This window comes from Arabidopsis lyrata (genome assembly GCF_000004255.2).
Source record: "Arabidopsis lyrata subsp. lyrata unplaced genomic scaffold ARALYscaffold_2, whole genome shotgun sequence".
Lineage (NCBI taxonomy): Eukaryota > Viridiplantae > Streptophyta > Magnoliopsida > Brassicales > Brassicaceae > Arabidopsis > Arabidopsis lyrata.
In genome coordinates, this window is record NW_003302554.1 from 15295332 (window position 1) to 15310514 (window position 15183).

General features: G+C 32.2%; 4 protein-coding genes and 1 long non-coding RNA gene across 5 annotated transcripts; 3 read left to right on the forward strand and 2 right to left on the reverse strand.

Annotated features, from left to right (window-relative positions):
* Positions 1-43: 43 nt before the first annotated feature.
* Positions 44-1541, forward strand: LOC9324926 (transcription factor bHLH96). The gene is made up of 2 exons (XM_002887376.2): positions 44-617; positions 1322-1541. The coding sequence occupies exons 1-2, from the start codon at positions 153-155 to the stop codon at positions 1415-1417; spliced, it is 561 nt and encodes a 186-aa protein (XP_002887422.1). The 5' UTR covers positions 44-152; the 3' UTR covers positions 1418-1541.
* A 1400-nt stretch (positions 1542-2941) lies between these two features.
* LOC110224282 lies at positions 2942-4368 on the reverse strand. The gene is made up of 2 exons (XR_002328956.1): positions 3776-4368; positions 2942-3205 (listed from the first exon to the last, which is right to left on the reverse strand). It is a non-coding gene; the product is annotated as an uncharacterized LOC110224282 (long non-coding RNA).
* A 3088-nt stretch (positions 4369-7456) lies between these two features.
* On the reverse strand, positions 7457-9205 carry LOC9323487 (RING-H2 finger protein ATL54). The gene has a single exon (XM_002888817.2). It carries the CDS (start codon positions 8853-8855, stop codon positions 7575-7577), a length of 1281 nt encoding a protein of 426 aa, XP_002888863.1. The 5' UTR covers positions 8856-9205; the 3' UTR covers positions 7457-7574.
* A 1806-nt stretch (positions 9206-11011) lies between these two features.
* LOC9324927 (blue copper protein) lies at positions 11012-12170 on the forward strand. The gene is made up of 2 exons (XM_002887377.2): positions 11012-11393; positions 11668-12170. Exons 1-2 carry the CDS (start codon positions 11237-11239, stop codon positions 12054-12056), a joined length of 546 nt encoding a protein of 181 aa, XP_002887423.1. The 5' UTR covers positions 11012-11236; the 3' UTR covers positions 12057-12170.
* Positions 12171-13229: 1059 nt separating this feature from the next.
* LOC9323488 (ADP-ribosylation factor-like protein 6-interacting protein 4) lies at positions 13230-14005 on the forward strand. The gene has a single exon (XM_002887378.2). It carries the CDS (start codon positions 13419-13421, stop codon positions 13818-13820), a length of 402 nt encoding a protein of 133 aa, XP_002887424.2. The 5' UTR covers positions 13230-13418; the 3' UTR covers positions 13821-14005.
* Positions 14006-15183: the final 1178 nt, after the last annotated feature.

The window sequence follows — 15183 nt, forward strand, 5'->3', positions numbered from 1 at the left end:
TTCTCTAAATGAAAATTTTGTTAGTGGAATTGTGGGAGCATAAATAAAGTCTTGACAATCATTGCACCCAAAAGGGACTATACATATTATAGATGTAAGATGAGATGGTGACATAATATATTTAAAAAAAAATTAAGGTACGAAATATAGAAATGTTTGATTGTTTTTGCAATTTCTATGGGCTAACTAAACTAACCTATGGTCGGTGGTGTTTAAAGGGAGATCAAGCGTCGATAGTAGGCGGAGCCATTAACTACTTAAAAGAGCTTGAGCATCATTTACAATCAATGGAGCCTCCGGTCAAGACCACCGTAGAAGACGCCGGAGCCGGCTGCGACCAGATCAACACAACCGCAGCTAGCTCATCGGGGCCATTCTCGGATTTCTTTGCATTTCCTCAGTACTCGAACCGGCCTACGTCTGCCGCGGTGGCTGAGGGGATGGCGGAGATAGAGGTGACGATGGTGGAGAGCCATGCGAGTCTGAAGATACTTGCGAAAAAGCGACCGAGACAGCTTCTTAAACTGGTCTCATCGATACAGAGCCTAAGGCTCACTCTTCTCCATCTCAACGTCACCACTCGAGACGACTCCGTCCTCTATTCCATCAGCGTCAAGGTACATTTTTTTCTCTCTCTGCTTTCACCATTTTTTATTTTTCTAACGAGATTAGAGTGATCATGATATATAATACCGTTTTTTAGGGTTAGTGGGTTGCAAATTTGCAAATCCATATTAAAGTGGTATCTAATTAATGGGTGACTAATCATTATTCTCATTGTTAGTTTTGGGTCAATGATTCATTAATTATATTCCCAATCACAAATGTTTTGTTCATTTAATGTGTCTCTTATTATAGTAGGTGCTGTGATTTAATTGTCTGGGCCAAAAAAAGGTTTTCCAAGAACAAAAATATAAATCGTTCCTTTTTTCTCGTTCTTTTTTACTTGGTTAGGGCTGGCCTCAATTATTGGGGGGTCAAAATCATCATTTCTTATTTATTAAAAAATAAACAAAAGTACTATCATAATATTGATTCTTGTAAGAATCAGGGACCAAAAAGATGACATATGCCTACACATGTGTGAATGTGTGTATATATATGTGTACTGGGTATGTTTGGTGGTCACAGAACTGTGGATGCACTGTGCACGGCAGAACGAAATGACGCCACTTGTTTCAGGACACATTCATAAGCTTCTTCCTCGAAATATAAACATTTTCTTTAATCATCTTTTTACTTTTTCAGTGGTACTATATCAACCTTTTTCATGTAACTTATATCTTTTATTTTTAACTTTAAAAATAATGGGTTTATTCAGGTTGAAGAAGGGAGCCAATTGAATACAGTGGAAGATATTGCAGCAGCTGTGAATCAAATCCTGAGGAGGATCGAAGAAGAATCATCCTTTAGCTAATATTGTTGAATATTAGTTATGACACCACACACTTAGAGGAACTCTAATTTTTCATGTGTGACCTTTTAGTACTCTCTCTTTTTCTATATTAAACTAAATAAAATTAAATATTAAAATTTTAATATTTTACTATCTCTTTTTCATATTGAAATTTTTCACTTTTCGTTTTGTTAACGTTAATTCTAATACCAAAAAAAAACTTTGCTAGGAGCCTAGGATTTTTTTTTTTGTGTGATTGACCTTTAGACCGATTACAAAAGAGGAACTAGCTACTCTTTTTTCTTTTCTTTTGTTTTTTTTGAACAAAAAGAGGAACTAGCTTATAAAGAATTCTATACGACAATAGTAAGCTTGAGCAATTGATTTTGCTCGCACACACAAAAAAAAAAAGATGACTTGAACAATTTGATTAGTTGTGCGATAGCTGAAAATACTTGAACCAAACCGTGAGGTAAGGTACTGCTCCGCATTGTTTGTTTAATATCTCGGAGGATGATGGATGCTGCCGTGTTTCCGATATGTGAAGTTCCTTTGTTCCAAATCTCATAAACATAAGCTTGAAAAATGAGTTCATGATATGCAGTTAATCATGGTGAATGATGAAGGAGCTTTGATCCATACTAAACGAGGCTAGAGCGATGGCTTTAATTATATGAAGTCATGATATCTAAATGTGCGGTAAGAAAAAAGTTTGATATGGGATTCACATGTTCCTGAATCAGATGTTTCATATTTGAATACTCATGACATCCAAGACACCCGCGAAGGGCCACTATTCGATCGTACGTAAACAATGACACAATTAGTTTGGGGTCGTCGAAAACTTAATTCTTAATTGGAGAGATTTTTCAGACTCAATCCACCACTAGTTTTGGGGTAAGCAAACACATTGAAAATTCTCTTTTGCTTATTCATAATTAATACTTGCATTATGACACTACATGAAATTTGTACAAATTTTTCAAATATTATTCGGTTTCCTAAATCAAAGGAAAATTTGAAATCAAATCCCACTGAATATTTCTAACTTTGTTCCTACATCTTAAATTCCATCAGTCGTAATAATGTTCCAACAACAATGTCTTCCTTTTTTTGTCTTAGCACTGCTACATCTATCCTACTATATATATACTGCATGCGTATAAGGCGTACTGGTAATCCGTTTCAGATAATTAGCACTTTCAGAACTACAAGATATTATCGGTATTTTACTAAGAAAATACAAATAAATAATCGATGTAGTTTGTATAGTATATAATAATATGGATCAAACTAATATATATAATTATTTTAGAAATGTGGTTCTTTAATATTTTTCCCTTTTGTTTCTATAGTAGAATAATTCCTCTTCCACCAGAGCAAACAAAAGTAATTTTAAATAATTAAAAAGTACAGTATAAAACAGGTTTCTTAGTTTATGTCTCACGGAGAATGATTTTTTTGTAAGAATGTATAATTTTTGTAAAGAATAATGAGTGTAATATAAATTTCAAAACTATAATAATAAAAATAATGAGTGTGATATGCTCCAATGACTTCAACCTTTCTCATGATTGTTTACTGAACAAATTCTTTGAATTCGCTTTAACGATAATTCTACTTTGACATTTCCTGCCTCATTGATTTTTCGAACTGAAATAATTCGAAAAAATGTATTTACGATAAACAAAAAGATTTATTATATATAAATGTACCAACGGAGTCAGAGTTCTTACATATATCCTCGCGAGTACTTACTTGTATGAGTTCCATACACTCATGCAGCATCTTACTCGTTTTTCGGTTTTCCTGTTTTGCCAATCAATTGAATGACATTTGAGTTTAGTAATTTTAATTTCACCTAGGAGAATAATTAGAAAATTCATTTTACACTTTCACTAGAAGTATTTACCTAAAGGAAGGAATTTACGGTACACATTTCTGGATTAAAAAAATTATTAAAAAAAAAAATGCAAAACATTTTGGTGGATTTTCCATTAAATGTGAAATTTTGGTATTAAGCTTTGTTAGATTTCAAAAAGGGTTGTTGGTTTAATATAATTTCAAATTAATCCACCGTTTAAGAGAAAGTGTGATTAATTTTTTTTTTTCAAAAAGAATTGGACACTTTCTATACGAAGAGATGATGAATTATTAACCTCTTTTTCTCTTCTTAATTATATCCAGTCAGCAATGTTTTTTCAAATCATCGTTTTGCATCAAAATATAAAAACACCACTTAGAGTCTAAATTAACACCATGGTCCATATTATACATATGGGATTACATAATCCCAATTCCCAATAAGGTATACAAACAAATTAGGGAGACAGAAGAAGTTAAGAAAATGATTGACGAATACAAAGTAGAGAAACTTACGATCATGAATCAAGATGATGGCAGTGATATATCCAACAACTCTTTTTATATTCCCTTGAATTAATCTTTAAACTTTTTTTTCTTGAAAACTTGGAGGCATAGAATCAGCACTCAGCAGTACATGGGATTCATGCAAGAAGACGATGATGATTGTCCTATCATGAAGACATATCAAAGATCTTTCGAATCTCTGTTTTTTTTTTTTCACTTTTAGGGTTAAAAAGCAAAAGCCAGGAAAAGTAAAAAGTAAAGCCTATCGATGTGATTACACCAAAAATCAAAATTTTATTCCCTCTATTTTTATCAATAAGGATGGACCTCCATTATATAGCTGACTGTTAGATTTTAGCATCTTTTTTTCATGATTGAGACTTAGAATCATCAACTTTTCCTTAACTTTGCTTTAAGTAAATTTTGGTTTTAGATGTGATTGAAGTGGATATATTTCTCCACCGCTGGTTTATATGATCATAAGGGAATAAATGTTTTCACATAAAAAAGTGAAAAAAAATTTTGAACACCATAGGTCCATACCTTTTTCATGTCTATGTCTTATATCATACTAGATATGGACCCGTGCATTGCACGGGTTGCCCGTCAAAATTATCATTCTTAATTTTTTTATTTTATTTTTGTAAGCTTAACTAAAATTGTATAAACATATATGTTTAAATTTTAGAAAATACAGCATTTTAATTATTTTTAAATATAAATTTACTATGCATAATGCGCAATATAAAATACTATTTGTAGTTATATATGTTACACTAATTATTAAATCTTCTTATATAAATATTGACCTATTTATAAAATTATATAATTTTTTGTTTATTGTAAGTTATGATATTCATAAAATGTTTATATGTTGTATCATTGAATTTTAATAAATTATTATTATTATTATTTTCTTCATTTTAGTAAATTATTTAAATCCATCGGAAGAGTGTTACATCTTATAATTTTAATGTGGACAATTTAAAAACAAAAATATGACACTAAATAACTTAAGAATAAAACAAAAATAAAAAATTACCATTTGACTAAACAATGTCTATTTGCTACATGACTTTTGTTAATTTTTACCCCATATTACCCATTTATTTTTCGTTCTCTCTTTTTTTCTTCCCCTCGCCGGCGAAAAAGTCTCAAATCTCTCTCTTTCTCTCATTAGATTCTCTTATTTTTACTCGATCTTCTGTTTCTCCTTTTCTCACTCTTGTCGGATTCTTTAGTACCATATCTTTTTTCTTTTTCTCTATCTCCATTTCTCTCCTTCGTCGGGCATCACCACCGAGTCTCACTACTCCGACCCACCACCACAACTAGATCTCATTACTATCACAATCACCACCACCATCAATACCAAATCTCGCTAATTTTGACCCACCACCTTCGTCAATATTTACCGCCAACACCACCATACTTGAATCACAGTCATCAACACCAATACCACGATTACCGTCTCTTGTCATCTTTCTCCAACTGCACTTAATTATTTCTCCACCTTCTTTAGCTCCTCCGACATCGGGCCGAGCCTTTGCGACAACAACTCTAGTCTATGTCCATCGTCATTCATAATTCTTAATTTTTCTCCACTGTCATATATTTCTTGGATCTGAATATCACATGCTATTTTTAGAAAACCATTATGATTCAAAGTGTTTTTTTTTTTATAAATGACATGCTATTTTTTTATAAGTGTTTTCAACAAATGATGAATGCATATAATTTTTACATGATTCATGTTATTTTTTAAAATTACCCTATCAACACTTCCGTAACCATCAACCACCACCATCGTCACCTCCATAACAATCACATACTACTTTTATTTTTTTTAGTAAGACATGTTATTTTATTAATTTCTCGTTAGATGTCTCTCTTTCGTCTCAGAATTCTAGTATTGATAATCTTTATTTTTAGATTGCGTTTTATTAGTATTTATTTCATGTTTTTTTTCTCCAAATTACAATATGTTGTCGTATGTTTGTCTTTTGGTTGAGAGCCATTTTTTACCAATAGAAAAGTTAAAGCAATGATGGTGTTTCTGAATAAATAAGTTTGCTTGGTGAAAAATATGAAACAATCCATTTGTTTATCCTTTTTCTTATACGATTAATAAATGATTTTATAATTTTTTAAATCTTTTTTCTATATTTAAATCTTTATATTGTACAGTTAGTAACTTCTAAATAAACATTTTAGCATAATTTTATAATTTCGTCTTTTTGTGGAAAATATACATATTATTTTCTTATATACATATATTTTTCTTTTTATATTTTTAAGTTGTTAAAAACAAAACTTTTGTTTACTATATGGCAAAATCTCTTATGGAAATATAGGTATAATTTCCTTCTAGTTATCTTTTTACATTTTAAAACTTTTTAAATTTACAATTTTTTTATAATTAACTTTTTTTATAAATATTTTTTACATTTTTAAAATTATTTAAATTTATAATTATGTACAATTATCTTTTTATATATTTTAAAAAGGAAATTTTTGTTTTACACGTGTCAAAATCTAAGATCGATAGATTTGACACATGTCACGATCCTATGAGTTATTAACTTTGAAAACCATATTTTATAATAAGATATGGCTTTTAAACCTCATAAAAAACAACGCCGTTTAAAGTATTCGATTGGGTTAAAATGAGTATAGGTGTTAGGCCATTTATGGATTTGGGCTTTTCTGTATCAAAGTTATGGGCCCACATTTTCCTCTGTTGCATAATAATATTCTTCGTTACCATTTTATGGCAACAAATGGGTTAAAGTATTTCGATTAAACGGACTATATATGTGAATCTTTAACATTCGTCCACCATTTGTTATATACACACACGCAAGTATTAATATATTAACCGTTCTCGTTATGAGTCGGAATTAATGTGTTAATTTAAATCTAACCAGAATTTTTTTACAGAATAAAATACTGCTCCCTGGATTCTGACATATCTCATGTGGATGATGCTTGTATGAACTAGGAAGTATTTCGATTTTTGAATTGGTCATGTTAGGTATAAAATTGCAAAAGTCATACTCATATGATATTAAATTTGATAATACAACCAGTACATGGTGGTCTAAGTCTAACCTTCATGTGGTGGACCAATTGATAACTCTAGATTTCATTTCAATTGTTATCCAAGGTGGGTTTGGGGAAAACTCTTTTTCGAATTAGTACGCTCATCTCTAGAGTAGACGACCACATTTAAAAAAAAAAATTGAATATGTGATGCTTAATCTAAAAGCATGTATATTTTTGAAATAGTCTACAAATTTTCAATTTTTTTTTTTTTTTTTTTTGATAATTAGAGAGTGATCCGGACTTTTACCATCCAATTAATCTTCTAAGAGTGAGTGTATCTCTCGAGTAACATTTTCACTAGAGTTTTTAATAGGCCTAAATCTAATACAAAACATCACTTAGACATACCATTTGAAAATAGATCCTGACCTAGATATATATGATAATTTGTTCTCAAGTGAAAACCATTAGACCTCTACCACTTGGTTAAATTTTGGAATAATTTATCACAAATTGGGGTTTAGAAATTATTATGGACTTCTACCTTTTTTTTTTTTTTTTGTTAAGTCGGCAGACTTTTACCTAGATTTCCTACTTTGTCAAATTGAAGATAGAGATAATTTATACTTGGGCGCACATATGTGAAAAGAGAAAACAAAATAGAGTGTGTGTATACAATATACACTTTAATACACATGAACACTTCTGCATTGTTATGTACTCATTTTACATTCGAAAAAATGGTTTTGGTAGAGACTTTTTACTACAGCGGAGAAATCGAACTCTTGTTTTTGTACAAACATGATACTGAGGAGGAGCTTCCATTTGTCTTCAACGTGCTCGACGAAATATCTGACTGGCTTTTCTCTGTTTCTTCGGTTCTTTCGCCGTTCAATTCACCAGAATCAATGGAATCACAACTTCTCCGTAATTGGTCGACGTGACCACCGTTTTTCTCAGAGCAGCTTGCTTCGTCTTCTCCGTTGGGTCTGGTGAATTCCTGACTCTGATTCTCGCATGATTTTCCCGGAAAATCGACACTTTCTTTATGGGTTTTCATATGCGAGAGAGAATTAATCGAATCTGCTTCATTTGAATCCATACACTCTCTAAAAACCCTAACTTTCTCTTTCGTCTCTGTTTCAGATCCATCACCGTCGATTTCCTCCAAACCCCGATTAATCTCAATTCTTACATCTGAATTCAGGTCTCTGTTGTCTGAATCATCCCTCTCTTTGAAATCAGATTCATCCCTCTCTCTCCCAAGATGATCTTGACCTTCTTCACCAACTCCATCGTTTTCCAAATGTGAGCCTAGTCCTCCCGGAGTTACATCGACCGGACCGGAACACCGTGGAGTGGTAACACTGATCATCGCAATACCAGCACGACACAGAGGACAATTGGTGTGAGAACTAAGCCAAGTATCAATACAAGAGATGTGAAAAGCGTGGTTACATTTAGGCAATAACCTAAGACTCTCATCTTCTTCAAACTCGTTTAAACAAACAGGACAATCTGTTCTCTCGATTAAACCATCTCCTCTCTTGTAATTACAGATCGTAATCGAGTTTATGATTGATTGTTGTAGACCTGTTGTTCTGATTAACCATATTGGGTGATCCACTTGTTCCCTATCTTGAAACTCTTCTCCCATTACCGTGTCGTTGTCTTCGTTATCGGACTGATATCTTCCGTGGTTGTCACGGTTTACGCTGTCTGAAACGAATTTCGCTACAAGAAAGAATCCGGTTAAAAGGATGGCTAAGACCGCACCGGTTATGGTGATGATGCTTATGGCGTCCAAGGAAGATGATGAGTTTTGAGTTGGTTGATAAACGGCTGAGATTGATGGAGATGGAGATGGAGATGGAGCTGGTGACGATGACCATGGAGGGAGCTGTGGTGATATGGCGTAGTAATCGGGTTCTGGATAGCAATTGTAAGGGCAAATCGGGTCGCAGACTCCGTTCGAGCAGTCTAACGTTTTGTTTGTCTCTGATGCTAAGGTAGGGAAGAGCTTGCGATGCTTCTTCTTCGCCATTAAAGAAAACAATCAAAACACCAAGTCGTTCGTTGCTTGGAGTACAAGAAATTGAAATTAAGAGAATTTCATTGAGTTTTTTTTTTTGTGTTATTTTGATTAGGTTTTGATAATGAAGAAGAAGATTTGATATTATCTTTGGGTTTCTCTTTCACATTAATGAGAAAGATGAAAATTTCTTCTCATCTTCGTTGTTGACTTGTTCAGTGGAGGTTGAAGCGTCTTCTAATTGTTTAATTGGTGAAGAGTCGTAATCATGAAAGCCATATTTTACCTTTGAGCTTTTGACTCTTTGGCTTTCGAAGATTTAAGTAAAAGTTTTAATCTTTTTTTGGGCCTTGGCCATCGGGCTTCGGCAGAATTATAATATTAAAATTATTTTGAGACTGCAAGAAAAAAAAAAAACTTTTAACTTGATCTGTTAGATCTGATAAAAATGTTTTCTTAAGATCACACATTAGTAGTGACACAAACATGGTATACTATATAGCATGTAATAGACACAGAACTAGAATATGCTTAAAGTTTTCCCTTTGAACCAATTAAGTCTCAAATGACTACAATAATATTGTTCATCATTTCCACTAACTTTTTTTTGTTGATTTACGACCTAAAAATATATTGAAAATAAAAAGCTTACTAATAATAATGTTTTATGTTGTAAGTTGTAACTTAACTAGTGTCATCTACGATATAATTTGTTTTTACAGCTTACAATTTTTAGGTCGTCCAATCGTCAAGATGTACGAAACAACTCTGCATGAGTAAAACTTTCAAAAATTCAGTTCCACAAAAATGGAATAACATGCAATACATACTCTATTGGTTTAACCACATACGCATGTAAGGAGTAAGAACTCTAATTTCCTCAATTTACCAATAGATAAAACTTAAAAGAGTATGACTCTAATTTTCTCAATTTACCATTTTAGGAAGTTCTTTGTACACAAAGACAAAGCCTCTAATGTTTTACCAAGAATTGGTGTGCTGTCCAAGTTAACTATTTAGTATTTCACTGGTGTGCAAATTGTTTTTTGTTTTTGTTTTTTTTTCAGGAAGGTTCTTTATTTTCTTAACAATTGTCCAATATCAACACACTTGGACAAATTTCAAAGAATAATGGGCTGCTTATGAAAAAAATTATTAGATGTTTTATGGACCTAAACTAAAAAACCCATTTTTGCTGTTTAAACAGGCCTATAATAGTCTACTAAAAACATTATAGTATTATTTGAGTACCTTACAAATGCGAAAGACAAATCAATGAATAATAGTCAACATTAACATAATTTAGTTAATACTCCCTCGTTTTATTTGTCGTTTTAGAGTTAAAATTTTGTTTCATAATAGTTATCGTTTTAGGTTTTCGATGCAAATGTTTTGTGAAAATTCCAGTTTTATTCCCACTGTTTTAATGTTTCGGCCAATGAATTTTTTATAAAATATATAAATAAAAGGTAAAACAGAAAATTTAATGTTTTTCTTAATATGTGTGAAAAAACTTTAAACGACAACTAAAACGAAACGGATGAAGTAGTTAATACTGTATATTGCTTTTATGTGGGCAGTCTAACGACCAGCATAATTAGTTGCTGCGTCTCTATCATATCATGTGCATGCTTTGTTTTGCACCTTTCGGTGAGATAGATTTTGTTTTTTTTCAAACTAATTACTCAACTATCACCTTTTTAGTAACTTAGATTCTAAATTTAGTATGACTGAAGCATTATTGTACAATTTTAAGAAATCTATATGTTTCGCAGAAATTTGATTTTGAAAGGAGAAACCTCCTTGATTTGTTGTTTACCATACTAAATATTAGTCAAATAAAATGTTATAGAACGAGGTCTACGACTCTTGTTAGTGTTAAAAAAATTAATTAAATTAAATTAATATACGTCACATACTCGATATTTAGTTGTTGCAAAGTCTCAGTGATTGCTCGTAAGAAAAGTTTGTTCATCTGCTTTTGGTTTGGTCCATTATATTGAATCATTAAGCGAACTTTGATGACACATCGTGACTACTTTGGTTGACATCATCATTTATCTTTTTACAAAGGGTTTTTGAGTGTGACTTTATGATGTGTCACCAAACCTCTTATGACCCATTGTGTAGCAACATTTCCTTTTGTTGATGTATGTCTAAAGCTAGAGCAGAGGAGGAACAAGTCTTTATCCCTAAATATGAAAAAAGTTTTCAAAACTTAAATGATATGAGAGAGCTTTAGTTGGAGGGTAAGTGGACCTAACTCTACTAACTCCAACATATCCTTTAATTTGTTTCCAATCTCTCTATATATTTGATCACAACTTACAAGGAATTTCCTTTGTCACACAATTTTATTAGAATAAAGATACTGTTACACTCAACACACAAAAATGGCAAACTTGAGTACACTTGTTGGTTTTCTTGTCATCATCTTCTTCAATGTGTTTGCACCTGCTTCTTCTGCCAGTCACCCCGTCGAATGGTCGCTCGGGAAAGACTATAGCTCGTTGGCTACCGGAAAGTCCTTCGCTGTTGGCGATACCATCGGTATGTACATATACATTGTCTCTCTTATACGTATAGTCTGCAATTGTTTCAACCACTAATACATGCTTTTGCATTTACATGTGAAAGTTTTACATTTTAAAAGCATTTTTTAAAAGTTTTTTGATAATATCCTTTTGTAAAGTACGTATAATCTTTCTGTGTTTGCCATTAACATAATGCTTTTATACCTTGTTTGCAAAAGAACAATTTCGAAGTCATAGTTGTAAATTTGTAATATAGATTTATATGAATGTGTACATTGTGTTGCGTATAGTGTTCAACTACGGTGCGGGTCACACGGTGGACGAAGTGAGCGAAAGTGACTACAAGAGTTGCACATTGGGGAACGCAATTTCTTCGGACAGTAGTGGAACCACAAGTATAGCTCTCAAGACATCTGGTCCTCACTACTTCATCTGCGGTATCCCCGGCCACTGCACCGGCGGCATGAAGCTCTCTGTCACCGTTCCAGCAGCTTCATCAGGCGGCAGTACTGGAGACGGTACCACTGACAAAAATACACCCGTACAAGACGGAAAAACTACACCTTCAGAAGGTAAAAAGGCTAGTCCTTCTGCTTCGGGCACGGCCGTGTTGAAGCCGTTGGATGCTTTGGTTGTGACTTCTGTAGTTGCATTGTTGTATGCTTTGGCTCTCTCTTAATTAGTTGGTTTCAAGTGTTTTGCTGTGGTTTGACTCGTTTGAAGGACCAGGCTAGAGGCAGTGCTATTATATGCTTCTTATTATTAATTATCTCTCATGATTTTTCCTATGTTTTGTCTCGTATTTTCATTTCATTCCCACGATTTTTTTTTTCGCTTTCTTAGGAAATAAAAAAGTAAATTAAATACGAAGCACCATCCATAAAAATTAACATTTTTTAATTGATACTGCAATTAACAACCTTGCAAATTTAGATAATAAAAAGTAAAATTTGCCCTTTTGGAATTTGTGTATTATTCCAAAAGTTCCGACACTATTCACATTTTCGTCTGATTTTTTTGCGTGATTTACAACATAAAATACTAATGAATTTGGTATTGTCCTACCAAATATTCTTTAACTACAGAAATCTGGAGACAACTTTTTTAATTAATACTCCATCCATTTCGTTTTATTTGTCGTTTATGACTTAAATTTTGTTTCGTAATAGTTGTCGTTTTAGATTTTCAATACAAATATTTGGTAAAAATTACAGTATTATTCCTATTGTTTTAATGTTTTGGTCAATGAAAAAATTTATAAGATATATTAATAAAAGGTAAAACAGAAATTTTAATGTTTTTCTTAATTTGTGTGAGAAAACTTTAAACGACAACTAAAACGAAACGGAGAGAGTATTTTAAGATTCTGAAATTATGAATACTTAAATAAATTATACGTGGGTTGATCATGAAAGACTTGAAAGTTGAAAGTCTAGAGAAAGCATTGACAACTGCCAGATGGGCATTGACCTCATAGGACATTTGAGTATAGAGGCCCAATAACACCGGCCCACCGACTTACCTAATTAGGTGGACCCGACTTCAGATCTTAATACATCTAAGCCGTCCATTTAAAAAACACACAGTAACCACTCCAGATCTCATAACTAAAACCAACAAAAAGTTTGGTATAAATTAATAAAGTTTGCATCTACCCTACCAACTTTTTTCATTCACACATAAACAAAATGTCTAGCTTATCTTAAGTTCTTAACTAATTGATAAATTAGTAAATACTGATGCTGAAAAATGGTTATATATATCAGAATATCAAATAAGCTTACAACGAGGACTAATAATAAACGAACAAGTGTTAACTAAATTCGATAATAAACATTTTGAAAACAAATAAACTTGTGGGCCTATCTCCTTTTAAAAAATGAAAAAACAAATAAGTGAATGATCCCGGAAACATCATGGAAATTTAAAACCAGCTTTGCATTAAATACACGACACACTTATAAATACAAACACGAGATGTTGAAAAAGAAAAGACAAATTCAATTCAAGAACAAAGCTCACGACAGACTCTTAGTTATCAATGGCGAATTTTCTCATCAACAGAAGAACAAGAAGAACAATGAAATCAAAGAAAGCTGAAGAAAAGAGATCAGATTCAAATTCTGATTCAGACAATAACTTCTCATGCAAGAAGCACACGAAACATAGACAGTCTCCTGGAATCTGTTCCCTCTGTCTCACCGAGAGGCTCTCTAAGCTGTCTCTGGAGTACTACGACTACACTAAGAAGGCAGCTGAAACGGCGACGTATTGCGGCTCGTCATCAACATCTTCTTCCTCGTCGGTCTCGTCTTGCGACTCTTCTTCTTCGGTCTCTTCTTGTTCATCTCCTTTGCAATATCGGTATAGAGATCAGAAGAAGAAAGATGGGAAGAAACAAAGCTTTTTATTCAGATTATTGCTCGGATCCATCGTAGATTAGTTCTTTTATTTCACTAGTTTTTTATTCATTATTCACTACCTTTTATATTTTCATTATTCTTCTATATCTTTTCATTCGGGAAATGCAGAGAATCAGCAAGTAAAATGCAATTTTCTACCTACAAAGTTGTATTTTAATTTTGTTTGTGACAAAATAAAAGAAGTTAATCTTGTTTAATTTGTAAATACGTCACATATCTAACGCTAATAATTTACGCAAAAACCATTAGTTGACGGTTAAAATAAAATAACCGTTTACCAATTTTATCAAATTTAAATTCACCCATAGTACGTGTTGCATCAAGTAAAACATAATTTCATGATAAAATACTTGATATGGTCCTTGGTCCACAGAGTTTGTGTGGACATTTTTCTTTTTAAAATTAAATTTATATGGACCAAATACCATTAAAATGTGTTCTTAATGCGTAAAACAACCACCATCTTTAATGCATTTAGAAAATCAATTTTACATATTTCTATGCTATTTAAATGTTATGACAATTTTAACAATTCAGCAACAGTTGCAAACCAAAGAATTCTTTTGACATTTCATTTCTTATAAAATGTATAGGATTTAAAATTTATAGATAAATATGTGGCTAAAAAAATAATTTTAAATTAATCAGTTAGAAACAGATCAAATGAATGGCATGACTTGAAAATGTTTATAAAATTAAAGATATAAAGGTACATTTATATATAAAAAGGTTACAATTTTTCTCTTAATTCTTGGCTGATCAATTAATATATGATAGAAAAAGAAAGAGAAGAGAATGAACAACATATGGCCGGGCCATGACATGATAAGCTGGCACATGAATGTTACTAGTTGCCAGAGTGAATGTAATGTACGGTTAGAGGACAAAGACGTGTTGTGTACTTTCATATTATTATATTATTCACTTAACAGCTGTTCAGATTTTATATTAAGCCGTACCACTAATGTTTGATACATCCAGTCAGATAAATGCATGTGTGTGTGTGTTGCGCGTCCTTCGAACTTAGAAGATACTATATGATCGATCAATCACCAATGAAAAGTCCCCGTGAAACTTCTTTGAACATTAGTCTTTTGTTTTTATTTATTTTATCTGCAATCATTGATTTTAGCTTATGTTCAAACTGAAGAACTATTATTAATTCCCATTAAACTATAGTTTCAATGATAGGCATTAACAAGTTTAAGTGTATTACAAATTAATTAGCCAACTAATAAGATTGTAGAATATGACAAATAGTGTAAGTTTAAACAAAATATGATCCGAAAATCAGACCGAAATGTAGCTTTCTTTTGTGACAAATGATGCAAAGCAAGACGGTTTCAAGGACCAACTATCCTCAATATTTCTAGTATCTTGTGT